This window comes from Anabrus simplex, chromosome 8 (assembly GCF_040414725.1).
Source record: "Anabrus simplex isolate iqAnaSimp1 chromosome 8, ASM4041472v1, whole genome shotgun sequence".
NCBI classification, from domain to species: Eukaryota; Metazoa; Arthropoda; class Insecta; order Orthoptera; family Tettigoniidae; genus Anabrus; species Anabrus simplex.
Genome location: NC_090272.1, coordinates 17,763,216 through 17,780,851, shown reverse-complemented (window position 1 = coordinate 17,780,851; position 17,636 = coordinate 17,763,216). Strand labels below are relative to the sequence as shown.

The 17,636-nt window shown below is 39.6% G+C and overlaps 1 protein-coding gene across 3 annotated transcripts in view; it reads left to right on the top strand.

Moving 5' to 3' along the window:
* The window catches only part of LOC136879210 (uncharacterized), a 1,250,431-nt gene that overhangs the window by 367,665 nt on the left and 865,130 nt on the right, over nucleotides 1–17,636 (top strand). For all 3 annotated transcript variants that reach the window (XM_067153008.2, XM_067153007.2, XM_068228965.1), the window contains 2 exons: nucleotides 5,246–5,477; nucleotides 5,930–6,061. In XM_067153008.2, the coding sequence (XP_067009109.2) occupies nucleotides 5,246–5,477; nucleotides 5,930–6,061 (364 nt within the window). The remainder of the gene's footprint in view (nucleotides 1–5,245; nucleotides 5,478–5,929; nucleotides 6,062–17,636) is intronic.

The window sequence follows — 17,636 nt, the reverse complement described above, 5'->3', positions numbered from 1 at the left end:
ATTTGCTGCCTGTGTATCCCCGTATTTCACAACAATATGTTGTATGGTTTGTCGTGCAGCTCCACAGTCACACACAGATGTCGGCAACTTGTTCCATTTAAACAACAGGTCTTAGCATCTGCCATGGCCTGTTCTTATTCTGTTCAGAGCAGTCCATGTTTTACATGGTAGCTGGAATTCACTTGGAAGTTTGGCATTTGAGAACAATGATATTTAGAACTTTCATAATCCACATTGAAGTAGGATTACAATAAATGAAATTAATTAATAGGGGTCCTCCTATTCAATACACAAACATTTATTAATGTGAATCAATCGCATGTCCTTCACATGAGGTACTAGTTTCAGCACTAAACTTGTGCCATCATCAGCCACCGAGTCAAATCAGGCAAACACAATAACTAGAAACAACTTTAAAACAGACTCCAACACATATATAGATTAATATTAAATAAAATATGGTACATGATAATATTGCTCTTCAGTACAAAATCCTTTCAAAATGGCGATGACTCCGTTGTTTTGTAGATATGGTAGTTTGTCGAGCTTGTATATGTCTTTAGTTCTTTGATCTTGTTGAAATTATGCTGCAGAGTTTAAAGTCATATGAAGTTAACACTTTGTTAGATCTGTTGTTGGTTCCAAAAATAAACGTGCATATGATGAACTTGGTTAGACCCAAAGAATTAATTCTCACTTCAATATGGTTTTTTTTGGAACCTGGAAAAGAAATTAAAAGCCGAATTAGGCAAAAGATAGAAAGGAAAGACTAAAAAGAAGAACAAAAGATTAAAAAGAAAAATCTAAAAATGACGAGAAACGACCAGAAACAAACTCACTTTGAGCAGCCTGTTTGATCGGCGGATGGATGGACGGACTTGACTCGGTGGATGATGATGGCACAAGTTTAGTCCGTCCGTCCGTCCGTCCGTCCATCCATCCATCCATCCATCCATCCATCCATCCATCCATCCATCCATCCATCCATCCATCCATCCATCCATCCATCCATCCATCCATCAAACAGGCTGCTCAAGGCGAGTTCGTTTCTGGTCGTTTCTCGTCTTTTTGAGTTTTTTCTTTTTAGTGTTTTGTTTTTCTTTATAGTCTTTCTTTTCTATCTTTTGCATAATGCACCTTTCAATTTCTTCCCCATGTTCCAAAAACCCCATAATGAAGTGAGAATTAATTGTTTGGGTCTAACCAAGTTCATCATTTGCACGTTTATTTTCGGAACCAAACCACACATCAAATAAAGTGTTAACTTCATATGACTTTCAACTCTGCAGCATAATGTCAACAAGATCAAAGAAGTAAAGACTTCTACAAGCTGGACAAACCACTATATGTACAAAACAATGGTGTCATCATCATTTTAAAAGGATTTTATACTGAAGTGCAATATTATCATGTACCATATTTTATTTAATATTAATCTAAGAAGATGTTACAGTGTGTTTTAAAGTTCTTTCTAGTTATTATGTCTGCTTGATTTGACTCGGTGGCTAATGATGGCACACGTTTAGTGCCGAAACTAGTACCTCATGTGAACGACATGTGATTGATTCACATAAATAAATGTTTGTGTATTGAATAGGAGGACCCCTATTAATTAATTTCAGTTATTGTAATTTGAGAACATAGTGCGCAGGTGCATCTCCATTGCTGCTTCCCACTGTCTTTTCCACTTCGTAGTTGGGTGGTAGACTTTAGCAACCATGTCTAAGGCATTATGTAAAGTTGGATGGCGTGAACGTAATCTGTTTTCGTTGTTAGTTTGTAGATCTTCATGAACGGGTAGATCGCGGTTCCATAAGATTTTATTGAATTCCTTGATGAGAGCGGTAGATCTGCATAAATCAGGTGGCATTATTCTAGACAAAAGCAGGAGCCAATGAGTTGGCGTACATCGAATTGTGCCAGTTATTATGCACATAGTGGAATTCAAATGAGTATCGATAAGTCTTGTGTGATGACTGTTCATCCATTCTGGTGAACAGTACTCAGCACTTGAATGCACCAAGCTTAAAGTTGAAGACAATAAAATGCTTGCCACAGAACCCCAGGTAATTCTACAAAGCTTATTAATGATGTTGTTACGTGTTTTCAGTTTCTGTGCGGAGTTCAGCAGATGTTGCTTCTAGGATAGTATTCGATCCAAGGTTACCCCAAGATGTTTTGGGTTCCAGCTGTGGTGAAGTATCCTGCTGCAGAAAGTCAGGTTCAATTTAGTATTTGCTAAGTGATTGTTTAAATGGAAACAAAACACCTCTGTTGTATTGGTGCTGGGCCTAAGTCTCCAGCTCCTGAAATAAGTTTCCAAAATGGACAAAAATCCTTTGTAAACATCTCTTCTGTTTTCTCCAGTTCTTTGTGTTGCACAGCAAATGCTACATTGTCAGCGTAGCAGAATTTCCGTGATGTAACTTCAGGAAGATCAGATATGTATAACCTGAACAGTTGTGGTGATAGGACTGAACCTTGAGGTTAACTATTTTTAAGCTTATTTTCCTTACTCACATTGTTCCCAATGATAACCTGAAGCCTCCTTTCACTCAGCATATTGGTAGTAAGTTTTTCTTTCATCCTGCAGGGTACGGCCCTCCACACAGTATCAAATGCAGCAGTGAGATCGAAAAGCAACAGATATTTTGAGTTTTCTTTGGAACCCTATTTCTATGAATGTTGTAAGTGCCAAAACTTGATCACAACAGCTGTGATCTGGTCTCAAGCCTGCCTGATCCATAGGAATGTGCTGTAAGATGGTAATGCTTATTCTGTTAGATATGTGAGTCTTTCAAAAAGTTTATAGCAACAGCTAAGGAAAGCTATGTGGTGATAATTTTCTGGCTTGTTGTTGGGTTTGCCAGGTTTTAATATTGCAATTATCTTAGCTTTCTTGAACTCCAATGGCATGTGTCCAGTTAGTAAAATGTCTGTGAAAAATGTTGCCAGCCATTTCTTCGCATTTTGTCCCAGATTGATCAAGAACTTGAGATGAATTCCATCGAAGCCAGGAGCTTTAAATGGTTTTAGAGGGAAGGGATTTGCATATTCTGAAGACTGAGATGCTGTTGACTTCAAGACTTGAAGTTCTCGTCTAATATATTTGGTGTGTTTCTTGTCACCTGAAACTCATGATGTTGCAGTGATTTGAGAGGCAATTTGATCTTCAGCCTGTTCTCTGTGTACTGGTGGACTTCCTCCTAATTTTTTCTGAGAAGGCTCCAAGCTTCTCTGGTAGAGCGAGTAATATCTGTCCTCTCAACTGTTTCTATTCACTTATGCCTTCAAGATGATTCCAGACTGGACAGAAGCTTGGTTGCTGTGTTAGGATCTCCGCATCATTGAAAGTCTTGGTATAGTGCCTTCACTTTCTTCATTCCATCCGGGAATATATTCTTTGTGGTATCCTCTTGGAATGAACTTCTTAGCTGTTCCTATAACTGCACCAGTAAAATGCCTATAATTGTTAGAGTTAGGAGGAATCCATCAGAAGCACTTATCAAGTTCTGCTATGAAATTGATCCAGTCAGCTTCACGAAAGTTCCAACAAGAATGTGGTGTTGATCTAATTACAGGTGTTGTGAAACCAATTTCAATTACGATGGGCCTCTGTTGACTATGTGGAAATTCACCAATCACTTTTCTTGTGATGTTTTCAGGAAAAACACTTTCATAACAGTTTACAAAACAGAGGTCTGGATTTGTATCTTTGATCCTTGCAGTTGATCTGTCCATTTCATGAGCATTCTTCCATTTTCATCATTTTTGGAGTACTTCCAGAGTCCATGGTGGCTGTTAAAATCCCTAACATAAATTGCAGGATGCTTTGCAATATGTAAGACATGTTCAGGCCAGGGAATGTTAGGTGGTTTATATACATTGTTATAGTAATGCCAAGCAACTGTGTGACAACTGTATGTATATTTCCATCCGCGTTTTCAGAAATTAGTGAGGGTTCATTTATGTTGTTACGGATGTAGGTGGCTATTCCATACACATTGTGATATGTCACTCCAAGAGCAGTACAACCAGGTATACGACCTCTGCTTCAAAAATGATCTGCATTAGAAACATGCATTTCCTGAATGGCGACAATATCAATATTGTTGTCCAATAAGAGTCTAGATAGATAGTCACACTGTGCTTTGCTGATACTTTTGACATTTAGTTGGAGGAGTCGAATGGTTGGTCCAATGTTTCTTGTTAGGGAGCTCTCAAAAGAGCTGTTGTGATGTGCTTGATATGTCGTATGTAATTGCCAGGAGGACTGGCTGCTCACTTAGCAACACGTGTAGGGTATTTTGAGGTTAAACCTATGGACGTGAGCAACATCAACCCACTTTTATGAAAATATATCTCCCTGATATACCTTGTGGCATGTAACCTCAGCCTAGCTGCATGTTATTGTGGTGGAGGATGGGATGATCCACTGAAAACATTGGAAGTTAATACTGACACACCCATTTTAACCACTCCAGATCTATTAGATCCTCCAACTGTCAATGAGGGAGAATTTACAACTAAGGAACTAAAAAGTTATAAGGCATGTGGTGAAGACCTAGTCTTTGCAGAAATCTGAAAAATGCAGGGAAACCAGCAATCATAAATTTGCACCAGCATCTAGTCAAAATGTGGATCACATAGAAAATCCCTAACATTGGACCTCAAGCGTAATCCATCAATACTCAAAAAGGACATAAAACTAATCCAGACAATCCGCCCTTACAAAACTTTCTCCCACATAATTTACAATAGGATAAAAAATATTCTGGAACCACAACTTGGAGAATACCAAGGAATATTTTGCCCATACAGAAGTTGTCCAGACCAAATTCTCAGCCTTTCAGGTGAACTAAGAATACTGCAATCAGCATGAATGAAGAAGTACTGGGCAGCTAAGAAGAATCAAACAGTACAACCTTCAAAGAAAAAGTGTACATGGAACACTCAAGTGGTTCAATGTGGTCAATAAAGTTAACAAAAAAAAAAAAAAAAAAAACATAAATAAAGACTATTTAAATAATCACTCCGCTCACAAATCTTTTGTTCTAATGTGTGTGAGTATATGTATGTATGTACCTCATCACAAAAGCACCTCCTAAGAACATGAAGGGACCTCACATAACTAGTAATGAGGTGAGGAAAGTTTTTGCTCTGTTCATATGGGATTGTGGAGTGATCCTCCCCAAGTACCATACTGTAAGCTCCATGTGAGTGACCGTAGTCTATTCTTTCACAGAGAGGACCAAGCTGACGAATACTCATCTCTAAAGAAGGAACTGGAACAGACAGCAAAGAACTGCCGCATCCTGTCCTTCAAACTGCGCAAAGCGGAACGAAAGACTGAACAGTTGGAAGCAGAAAAGCTTGAAGCCGAAAAGAAACTTCGTGAATTGGCTGGAGGGCAGAGTGGTCTGGAGAAGGCTGAGAAGATATCTAGACTGGAAGAAGATCTCAAATTTGCAAATGAGGTAACAGTCTACACTTAAAATTGTATATTGTTGTCACGTTTTGTAAGGGTACTCATCCCACCAAAGGTAAAGAAAGCGCTGGAGAACAATGGGTGTGGTCGTCATCAGACTAACAAACTGATAACAGCAGACTTTTAACTTTCAGTAGACTCAATGTGTGAGCATTCAGTCTGTGCCTGCAAGGTCTGACTGAGTACTCGATGTGCGAGCTCCTCAGTTGGCCTTACATGACAGAGCTCATTCCATCACTTGACACACGAGGAAATGACCCCTACACCAAGGGTACAAAAGTTCACTCAATTTGAATCCGTAAGTGATGTAAAATATATTTCAGTGAGGTGCATAAGACCATACTCCCGTCGTTCTTCTGCTAACTGACCTCAAAGTGAGATGGGTTCCTTGTTATTAACTACTAAACTTAGGAAAGGTACTGAAAGATTCAATCAATTTAGTTTGCAGAGAAACTTAAGAAAGAATTGGATGATACAAGAGAAAAACTGAAAGCCAAGGAAGAAGCAAATAATAAGGAACTGTTACAAAATAAGAAGAAGGCACCTAAACTTGGTACATTACCTTCAGGAGAGGTGAGTACAAATACTTTCTTCACCTCTAATATAAAGTGACTTATTCGTTAGCTGTTTGAAATATTCATAATTTAATCACGATCTTTGTTTTTACATATTGTATTTTATTACATTCGTTATTACATTCTTAGCTTTTTTGAGAAGTATGGACAGTGGATGCAATGAAGCTTACTCTAAAAATGCCTGGTTCACATTCAACTTTTGCTGTGGTGCCTAGAAGTTCTTCAGCAGTGATTCACTAATTTTAAAAAGTCACAGAGGCACCATGAAATCAGGTTGTTAGAGGAGCTCGCAGCTAAATGTAATCAGCAATTGATGTTAATATATGGGCGGGATGCGCCGTTACTCCGGGGCTGTGTTAATATATGGGCAGGATGGGCGGTTACCCCGGGGCTGTCTTAACATATGAGCACAATGGACCGTTACCCTGGGACTGTGTTAACATATGAGCACAATGGGCCGTTACCCAGGGGCTGTGTTAACATATGAGCACAATGGACCGTTACCCCGGGGCTGTGTTAACATATGAGCACAATGGGCCGTTACCCAGGGGCTGTGTTAACATATGAGCACAATGGACCGTTACCCAGGGGCTGTGTTAACATATGAGCACAATGGACCGTTACCCCGGGGCTGTGTTAACATATGAGCACAATGGACCATTACCCAGGGGCTGTGTTAACATATGAGCACGATGGGCCGTTACCCCGGGGTTGTGTTAACATATGAGCACGATGGGCCGTTACCCCAGGGCTGTGTTAACATATGAGCACGATGGACCATTACCCAGGGGCTGTGTTAACATATGAGCACAATGGGCCGTTACCCCGGGGTTGTGTTAACATATGAGCACGATGGGCCGTTACCCCAGAGCTATGTTAACATATGAGCACAATGGGCCGTTACCTCAGAGCTATGTTAACATGTGAGCACAATGAGCCGTTACCTCAGAGCTATGTTAACATATGAGCACGATGGGCCGTTACCCCAGAGCTATGTTAACATATGAGCACAATGAGCCGTTACCCCGGGGCTATTAACATATGAGCACAATGGGCCGTTAGCCCGGGGCTGTGTTAACATATGAGCACGATGGGCCGTTACCCCGGGGCTATGTTAACATATGAGCACAATGGACCGTTACCCCGGGGCTATTAACATATGAGCACAATGGACCGTTACCCCGGGCCATTAACATATTTGCACAATGGACTGTTACCCCGGGGCTATGTTAACATATGAGCACAATGGGCCGTTACCCCAGAGCTATGTTAACATATGAGCACAATGGGCCGTTACCCCAGAGCTATGTTAACATGTGAGCACAATGAGCCGTTACCTCAGAGCTATGTTAACATATGAGCACGATGGGCCGTTACCCCAGAGCTATGTTAACATATGAGCACAATGAGCCGTTACCCCGGGGCTATTAACATATGAGCACAATGGGCCGTTACCCCAGAGCTATGTTAACATGTGAGCACAATGAGCCGTTACCTCAGAGCTATGTTAACATATGAGCACGATGGGCCGTTACCCCAGAGCTATGTTAACATATTTGCACAATGAGCCGTTACCCCGGGGCTATTAACATATGAGCACAATGGGCCGTTACCCCGGGCCATGAACATATTTGCACAATGGACTGTTACCCCGGGGCTATGTTAACATATGAGCACAATGAGCCGTTACCCCGGGGCTATTAACATATGAGCACAATGGGCCGTTACCCCGGGCCATTAACATATTTGCACAATGGACTGTTACCCCGGGGCTATGTTAACATATGAGCACAATGGGCCGTTACCCCGGGCCATTAACATATTTGCACAATGAGCCGTTACCCCGGGGCTATTAACATATGAGCACAATGGACCGTTACCCCGGGCCATTAACATATTTGCACAATGGACTGTTACCCCGGGGCTATGTTAACATATGAGCACGATGGGCCGTTACCCCGGGGCTATTAACATATGAGCACGATGGGCCGTTACCCCGGGGCTATGTTAACATATGAGCACGATGGGCCGTTACCCCAGGGCTGTCTTAATATATGAGTACAATGGGCCTTTACCCCGGGGCTGTCTTAATGTATGGGCACAATTGGCTGTTACCCCGGGGCTGTCTTAACACATTCACGCCCGTATCCGAGTTACTGCCTATAGCACGTGACCATGCTGTGGACCACATGCAAGTTAGCCCGGATAAGCGCAACCTTGAACTGGAACCGTTCCTACGCAGCTGGGATCTATTTTGGTCGCAAATATGTGCGAGAGAGATGAAAGCAATACCCTTATGAATGCTTCTACTCACCAGAAACCACATGGCCACGGCGATTTTCCCTCCCAATGCACTTTCTTTGCTTTGTTGCTTAAGGTAGCCTAGCGCTGGCACAACTAGCTGCGTAGTTGGTTTGTGATTGCACAAGCGTGTGTATAATCACGTTCTGAAATGTAACCATGGCCTGTAGGGACAATATAAATGATGCAAGTGATGCGAATTTACAAAGCACAGTTTTTCAGCTGCTTGAATTTTATCTTGGCCAGGGGTATACCCTCTATATGGACAATTATTACAAATAGCATTGGACTCGCGAAACAATTATGGGAACAGAACACTGCCCTATGTGGAACAATACGATCAAATGGAGGTGTGTAATAGACAAGAAAAATGTTCCACCGTTCAATACATTTATTGTGATTGAATTATTGCACTAGTACCGATTTCGGCCTATCATGGCCATCATCAGCTAGCACACAAATTTACAGTCATTAGACAAAATTACAAAGATGTTACGTTACAGCATCCAGATGTCTAGTCCAAAATGGAAGTAAAATATATTGCAGTATGTTGCGTTTTAATATCTCTGATTAAAAGTGGTGATGGTTATAATAAACTAAAAGCTATTGATTGAGCATGCACTCATGTACTCATGTCCATGCTCAATCAATAGGTTTTAGTTTATTATAACCATCACCACTTTTAATCAGAGATATTAAAACGCAACATACTGCACTCATGTACTCATGTCCATGCTCAATCAATAGGTTTTAGTTTATTATAACCATCACCACTTTTAATCAGAGATATTAAAACGCAACATACTGCAATATATTTTACTTCCATTTTTCATTAGACATCCGGATGCTCTAACGTAACATCTTTGTAATTTTGTCTAATGACTGAAAATTTGTGTGCTAGCTGATGATGGCCATGATAGGCCGAAACCGGTACTAGTGTTATAATTCATTCACAATAAATGTATTGTTCGGTGGAACATTTTTCTTGTCTATTACATTGAATCCAATCAATACGGAATATGAAACTTATAAATAACAAATGGGGGTGTACCAAAGATCTAAAGGAACACCGGGCAATTCTCAAACGGGGGGGGGAAAAGTGAACCCGACATACAAGTACAGTCACCTCTCTCCGAAATCTCAGCTCCATCTACTTCATCAATCAACATCCCATGATTTTGCCGCCAAAAATTGCACCGGCCAAGGATCCATTATATAGGTTAGATGGGAAGAGAAAAGAGCATATTCTCTTGAAGTTTCCACCATCAAATATAGTCAAGTTCCCCTGAAGAAGGTGCAAAATGTGCTTCAAAAACAAAATTATTAGTGAAACAGGCTATTTTTGTAGAAAGTGTGGTGTTCCCATTCACTCAGGAAAGTGTGACATTACCTACCAAACACTACAGAGATACTAGAGGACTTCATTAAGGTATGTGGAAAATTTTGTTTCCATATCTTGTTTAGTTTAGAGCTCATTGTGAAAAGAATTCGTTGTTGTTCGCTCTGCCACTAACAGCTGGAATAGCTGGGCCAGCCCTTTAAATAGCCACTCAGATGATGGGCGTGAATGTGTTAAAATATGAGGAGTATGGGCCGTAATCCCAGGGCTGTTTTAACATATGAGCACAATGGGCCGTTACCCCGGGGCTGTCTTAATGTATGAGCAAGATGGGCCTTTACCCCGGAGCTGTCTTAATGTATGAGCAAGATGGGCCATTACTGAAGATCACCTTCTGATGATGCTATCACAGCAATATCATCAGCAAAGGGTATGGCATCTAGATGTGTGAGATATCTGCTGACTGGGATTGATCCATGCCTTTCATGCCTCCATTCCTGCATTATGTTGTTTATATAGATTAAGAACAACAAAGGAGAAAGTCCACAACCTTGTCTCACACATCTGATGATCGTTCCGATTCATTTTGATGATTTCCTAACTTTACTCCAATGACGTTGTCACTGTACATGTTATCTATTAACTGTTGTGGAACATTACCTCTTAACTAGGTCAAAGGCTTTCTTAAAATCAACAAATGCTATGTGAGTTTCTAAGTTACATTCCCAGCATTTTTATACTAAGGTTTTCATGGTAATGTAACATCATTATTCAGTTTCTGGAGTGTTCTGTGGTTGTGATCTCCAGTCTCCAGGTGTGAAATAAAGTTTTCCCAACTCTTTCTGTGCTTTTTCTGCATTTCTCTTTTTGCAATTGCTCTCTTGTGGTGATACTCTATTTTATCTTCCATTTTACTAGTTGAGAAAAACTTTCTTTTATACCAGTAACCATTTCTTTTGTCTGAAATAACTTTTTCGATTTCTTCATCCCAGATTCTTGAACCCTTTCTTCTCTGGCATTTCTTCTTAACTCCCAAACTCTCAAATGCAGACTGCTTTAAAATTGAACACAAATTAGACCACTCCATTTCCACATTGTCACTTTAATAAAATAAATGTAAACAAGCATTTTTCAAAACCATATCTTTGGAATGCGAGCCTTTTCTCAGGCGATTTCAAAGTGCTTGCTCCATTTTTGTACTCCCATCTGGTTAAGAAGTTTGATGAATCACTTTGTCATGTGTAGTAAAATGGCAAATGCTGTTGATATTAGGAGTGTGATTTTGGAAGATCTACAGGACCTAACAAACTTAATTGAGGTAGGTAAAATTGATGTTGGATTTAGTACAAAAAAGGTATTTAAAGAACTAAAACTGTCAAAGAGAGAAATTCTTGGTTTTAAACATGAATGTCAGAAAATATTAGTGGCAGTTGTGACAAAACTGTTGGATAAGAGTCCTTTAAAGTATATATTTAGTGAAAGGACTTACAAGTTTGAACCCACATATAATACAGGGCATCTTTTTTTATCTCGCTCCGTGTGTCATGGGGATATGCACGAAAGGGAATAGCGCGGCCAGGTGAATAATAATAATAATAATAATAATAATAATAATAATAATAATAATAATAATAATAATAATAATAATAATAATAATAATAATAATAATAATAATAATAATAATAATAATAATAATCGCATGGCCTCAGCTACCGTTTTGCAGACATTTCGATTTGACGCCATCTGGCTGTCTGCTCGTCAATTACGACGTTCCGCTTTACTCTGTCTGCCATCTAGCGGACCTAGAGTAAACCGGATCTCTCTTGGGCGTCTATGGCTGAGATTGAATTAATTTTGTCGGGTAAATACCAAATGTATCACCAGAGATCTTTTGCATGCCGACATCGTACGACATGGAGTGTCGAATGGACTTTTTTCCGCCCTTCAAAAATCCGACTACCTCTGCCGGGTTCAAACCCGCTATCTTGGGATCCGGAGACCGACACTCTACCACGGATCCACAGAGGCAGCTCGCCAGGTGACTCATTTGCCAAGAGATATATTGCTTCATCACCGGCTAAGATGATCTAGTGCGGTACAGTATCGATAACCATTGCTTCCTAGCAATAGTTTAGTTTAAAATCTGTGATACTGGTAGTGTGTTCAATGTGTTTGCTTTAAAATAGCATCATTTCTGTAGGGATACTAAAGTAATCGTGTGTTTAACGAGTGATGTATACAGTAGAACAGCGTGTATTCATTGTGTTGTGCTATGCAAAGTGTTCTTCTTATACAGAGTGCCGCTTTCAATTCATTTGCAAATTTCCTGGCATCCTCCCTCCCCATAGGAGTACGGTACGTAAATTAGTTAAGAAGTTCTGCACCACCGGGTCCGTTCTTAACAAGAATCACGCAGCAGACAAACCGTTTTAACAGAGGAAAACTTGATGAAATAGGAGCTCTCTTGGAAAGAACTCTAACAAAATCCCTGTCGCATCTCACCGTACAAGCTAATGTGTCATTATCTTCTGCCCACAAAGCAACAAAACTGTTAAAAGCAAAACCGTACAAACCTACCCCTGCCCAGTATTTAAGAGGACCTGACAGTTTCGCTAGGGTTCGGTATTGTAACTGGTGGCTTCAGTCAGTTCACGATGGGTATGTTGACCCAGAATAGTGATGAAGCTTGGCTACACTTAAGTGGCTATGTAAATAGTCAAAACAATCGCTACTGGTGTGCAGAAAAACCCCACCACCTCCATGTCCGTCCACTTCATGACGTAAAGATAGGAGTTTGGTGCACAATAAGTGCTCGCAGAATTATAGGGCTTATATTTCTCCATGAAACAATAAATGCTGATTGATATATATACCTCATTCTCAGACCATTGTTTCAAGAACTGACAGAAGAAGAAAGGAGTAATGTTTACTTCATGTAAGATAATGTGACGGAACACGGTGCTAATCAGTCTATGGAGGTAATACAGGAAGTTTTCAAAGATCGTGTGATTAATTATTCCCCTAGATCTCCTGATTTAAATCCCTGTGAGCATTACCTGTGGGGGATGCTGAAGGGAAAAGGGTATGTGAACAACCCTCATGCAAGAGAAGAACTACAAGCGAACATTACACAAGTTATTTTGAACATCACACGGGCTGAGATTCACTAAGTGTTTGCAAACCTATTTATGAGGTGTCAGGTGTGTTTGACAGCTGAGGGACATTTTGAACAACAAATGAAATGCCAGGTAAGTTTTAGACTAATAGTTTCACTAGAAATGGATTTTTTACCGAGCTCGATAGCTGCAGTCGCTTAAGTGTGGCCAGTATTTGGGACTTACCTTAAATCACAATTCAGTTGTTGGATAAGTGAAGGGAGTAACATGGATACACTTTGGGCTAAATTTAAACGAATCATTTGGGAAGGAGAGAAGAGATTTGTACCTGTTAAGAAGGGTAAAATGACCTCAGACCCTGTCTATTACACAAGGGAAATAAGAAAATTAAAAAGAAAATGTAGAATAGTAAACAGGAAAATCAAAGAGGGTAGGGAGAGTAGAGAAACTAGAAAACAGCTAATGAGGTAACTGAATAGAGTGAAAAAGGAAGCAAAAGATAATTATATGAATAAGAGGGTAATGACCACAAATGGAAATGGAAAAAGCTGTATTCATATATCAGGAATCAAAAAGGAAAAGGAATCCAAATTCCTACAATGGTGGGAGAAGCGGGTGAACACTATTTAACAGATACTGAGAAAGCAAACCTCTTTAGTAGGGAATTCAGAGATTCAGTAGATGATTGTCAGGAACTGGAAACCGAAACAGAAGATAGAGAGGGAGAGACACAGAGGGAAATAAGAAGCTTCTCATTCACAAATGAAGATATTTTCAGAAAAATCCAACTGCTTCAGCAAGGAAAAGCAGCAGGAAGTGATCAAATTACTGGGGAGGTGATAAAGACAATAGGGTGGTACATAGTGCCTTATTTAAAATTTCTCTTTGACTATGTCATAAATAATAGTGTAATACCAAAGGAATGGAAGGAATCTATAATAATACCAATTTATAAAGGAAACCAGAGAACTATAGACCAATCAGCCTGACCAGTATAGTTTGTAAAATACTGGAGAGTTTAATATCAAAGTACATCAGAGGAAATGTGATGATAAAAATTGGTTCATGAGGAGCCAGTATGGATTTAGAAAGAAATTTTCTTGTGAGGCACAACTGGTGGGATTTCAGCAGGACATATCAGATCAGTTGGATTCAGGAGGCCAGTTAGATTGCATAGCCATAGATCTTTCCAAAGCCTTTGATAGAGTGGAACATGGAATATTATTAAAGAAATTGGAGGGAATAGGATTGGACGTAAGGGTTACACGTTGGATAAAAACATTTCTAAATTCAAGGGTTCAGAAAGTCAAAGTAGGAAATCATCTATCTCAAGAAGAGAAAGTTTGGAAGGGAATTGCACAGGGTAGTATAATCGGTGCGTTACTTTTCTTAATATATGCAAATGATTTAGGGAACAATATAACATCAAAAATAAGATTGTATGCAGATGACATAATTGTTTATAGGGAAATAAACAACATTGAGGATTGTTCAGAATTACAAAGGGACCTTGAAAGTATCCAACAATGGGTTGAAGAAAATAATATGAAGGTTAATGGAGGCAAATCAACTGTTACAACTTTTACAAACAGGAGCTTTAAAACTGAATTTGAATATACTTTGGATGAGGTAGTTATCCCAAAAGATGGCAAGTGCAAATACTTAGGTGTGAAATTTGAAAGCAATTTGCACAGGAAGGGTCATGTTGATGACATTGTCGGGAAAGCATACAGATCGTTACATGTCTTAATGAGGCTACTTAAAGGATGCAACAAAGAATTAAAAGAAAAAAGTTACGTGAGTATGGTTCGTCCATTATTGGAATATGCAAACAGTGTTTGGGATCCTCACCAAGAATACCTAATAAAAGAAATAGATAGTGTGCAGAGGAAAGCAGCAAGATTTGTAACAGGGGATTTCAGGAGAAAGAGTAGTGTATCAGAAATGTTAAAGAAACTAGGGTGGGAAACTTTAAGTAAGAGAAGGGAGAAAACTAGACTTATAGATTTATATAGAGCATATATAAGAGAAGAAGCATGAGGAGATATCCGTGAGAGGCTTCAGTTGGAAAATAATTATATCGGCAGAACTGACCACAAATATAAAATTAGAAGGAATTTTAGCAGAAGCGATTGGGATAAATTTTCATTCATTGGGAAGGGCGTGAAGGAGTGGAACAGTTTACCAGGGGTAGTGTTTGTTCCTCTTCCAAAATCTGTACAGATATTCAAGAAGAGAATAAACAGCAACAGAGAAAATAAATGTAATAATAATAATAATAATAATAATAATAATAATAATAATAATAATAATAATCGTATGGCCTCAGCTACCGTGTGCAGACATTTCAATTTGACGCCATCTGGCTGTCTGCTCGTCAATTTCGATGTTCCGTTTTACTCTAGGCCCCCACTAGATGGCAGACAGAGTAAACCGAAACTCTCTTGGGCGTCTATGGCTGAGATTTTAATGAATTTTGTGGGGTAAACACCAAATGTCTCACCAGAGATCTTTTACATGCCGACATCGTATGACATGGAGTGTCGAATGGACTTTTTTCCGCCCTTCAAAAATCTGACTACCTCTGCCGGGTTTGAACCCGCTATCTTGGGATCCGGAGGCCGACACTCTACCGCTGATCCACAGAGGCAGCTAATAAATGAAGTGTTAGAGGGCATTCGACCAGTGCAGGTTATTGTAAAAAAAAAAAAAAATGTATTTGAATAAATTAATTACATCCCCTGGTCTAAGGAGTTTGGACAGCCAAAGTAGGGGACTGCCTGTAGGGGTGAAGTACAGTGGGGACTTTGAGGGCCCTGGGACCGCTACGGTAGCTGTGAAGGCCCTTCAGGAACTCTGAAAAGTGGTGGCAAAAGGGGCTCTGGTTAAGACGCAGCAGTTCGTTATGCTATGTAGGTTCCAGAACGGGTTAAAAAAAAAAAAAGTAAATAAGTAAATAAATGCAATGTAAATATTAATCTTATACCAGTTGTATAGTATCATTTGAAGTAATTCCACATACTGTATATATGTTGACTATATTTGTAAGTAGTACAGGAGAATTTTGTAAACAATATAAATTTATTAAGGATGAGCTGTGTGTTTAATAGAAAATATTGTTAGCGTAAATTGTATAATATTGTATTATAGGAAAATTTTCTTCTCTTGTTAATTTAATATTTAGTGCTTGACAATAATGTATTTTAGTGTACCATTTGCCACCGAGGTAAACACCTCATTTGCAAATAAAGAGATTTTGATTTGATTTTGAGTATCCAGTATTCGGGAGATAGTAGGTTCGAACCCCACTGTCGGCAGCCCTGAAAATGGTTTTCCGTGGATTCCCATTTTCACACCAGGCTGTACCTTAATTAAGGCCATGGCCGCTTCCTTCCCATTCCTAGCCCTCCCTGTCCCATCGTCGCCGTAAGACCTATCTGTGTCGGTGTGACGTAAAACAACTAGCAAAAAAAAAAAAAAAAGATTTCTATAAGTGTGAATTGCCGTGAGTAGTGCGGAGGAAAAGTGTGCATTATGCCAGCTGTGCCGTGCTCTGAGAGGTGCTGTGGAGCGAGCTAAGAAAAGGAACCTGTATATCAGCAACCAAGTCTTGGAATATGTCTTGGAAGTGTTCCATGAAGCCAATAGAATAAGCGAAAATGTGGCTAAAGCATAATACGTTTCTCTGTGCTGTGAATCAAAGGAAGCTTTGAAACTAAATTCAAAGAATATATCTCCATATCTGATGACAGTATGGGTTTAGACATTTTCTTTGCTGACATTTTAACAGAAAACAAACAGTATAGTGAACTTTGGCAAGTGATAAAGCTTTGTCTTGTACTGTCTCATGGAAATGCTACGGTGGAGAGTGGCTTTTCTATAAATAAATCAATGTTGGTAGGAAATATTCATGAGGAGCAATTATTGCACAAAGACAAGTGTATGGTTCCATTTTGTGCTATGGAGGTGTCAGATGTATATCATTTAATCACAGAATCTTGCTATCGGTGAGATATGCCCATACAATATACCAGGATTACTTGGAGAAGACATGCTTGAAGGTCAAAGAAGAGGACAGGAAAAAAGCTGACAAACAAAGAATAAGTGATAAGAAAGTTGGAAGATGAAAAAAATTTAAAAGAATGCAGTCGCAAGAATGTACTTCTGTATGGTTCTGAGATATTGAATATAACCAAGAAAGAGCAGCAGCAGTTGCAAGTCTTTGAGAATAATGTTTTTAGAAAAATATTTGGTCCATGGTTCCATCCTATCTCCCAAATCTGGCAGAAAAGATCTAATTATGGGATTTACACCCTCTCTTAACATCACACTATAATGGGTGTGGATAGAATCCAACAGACTGAGCTGGGCTGGGCATGTACTGAGAATGCAGGATAATAGAGAACCAGTAGATCTATACAAGGGATCTCTTAATGGGAAAAGACCTTCAGGAAGACCCCAAAGCACCTGAAGAAGTAGATGCTGGACCCTCCAAATTGATAACTGGGAAGAGCAGGTTCACGATGAAAAGGATGGAAGAGGATTGTGAGATCAGCATGGGAACTTCACGTCCCTCACAAGCCTACAGAGTGAGTGAGTACAAGTGTGTGTTGGACAGCTAATGAGGGTGGAGAAGGCTGTTAAAAAATATGCAAATGCCAAATTTTTGTCAGAGAAATACAATATTTTGGTCAGGGAGTGTCAGAGAAATGTCAGGGAAATTAGTTTGACTTTCTGGCTGGGAACCCTGATGATGGGCCATTATCCAGGGGCTGTCTTAATATATGTGCACAATAGGCTGTTAACCCATGGGCCAT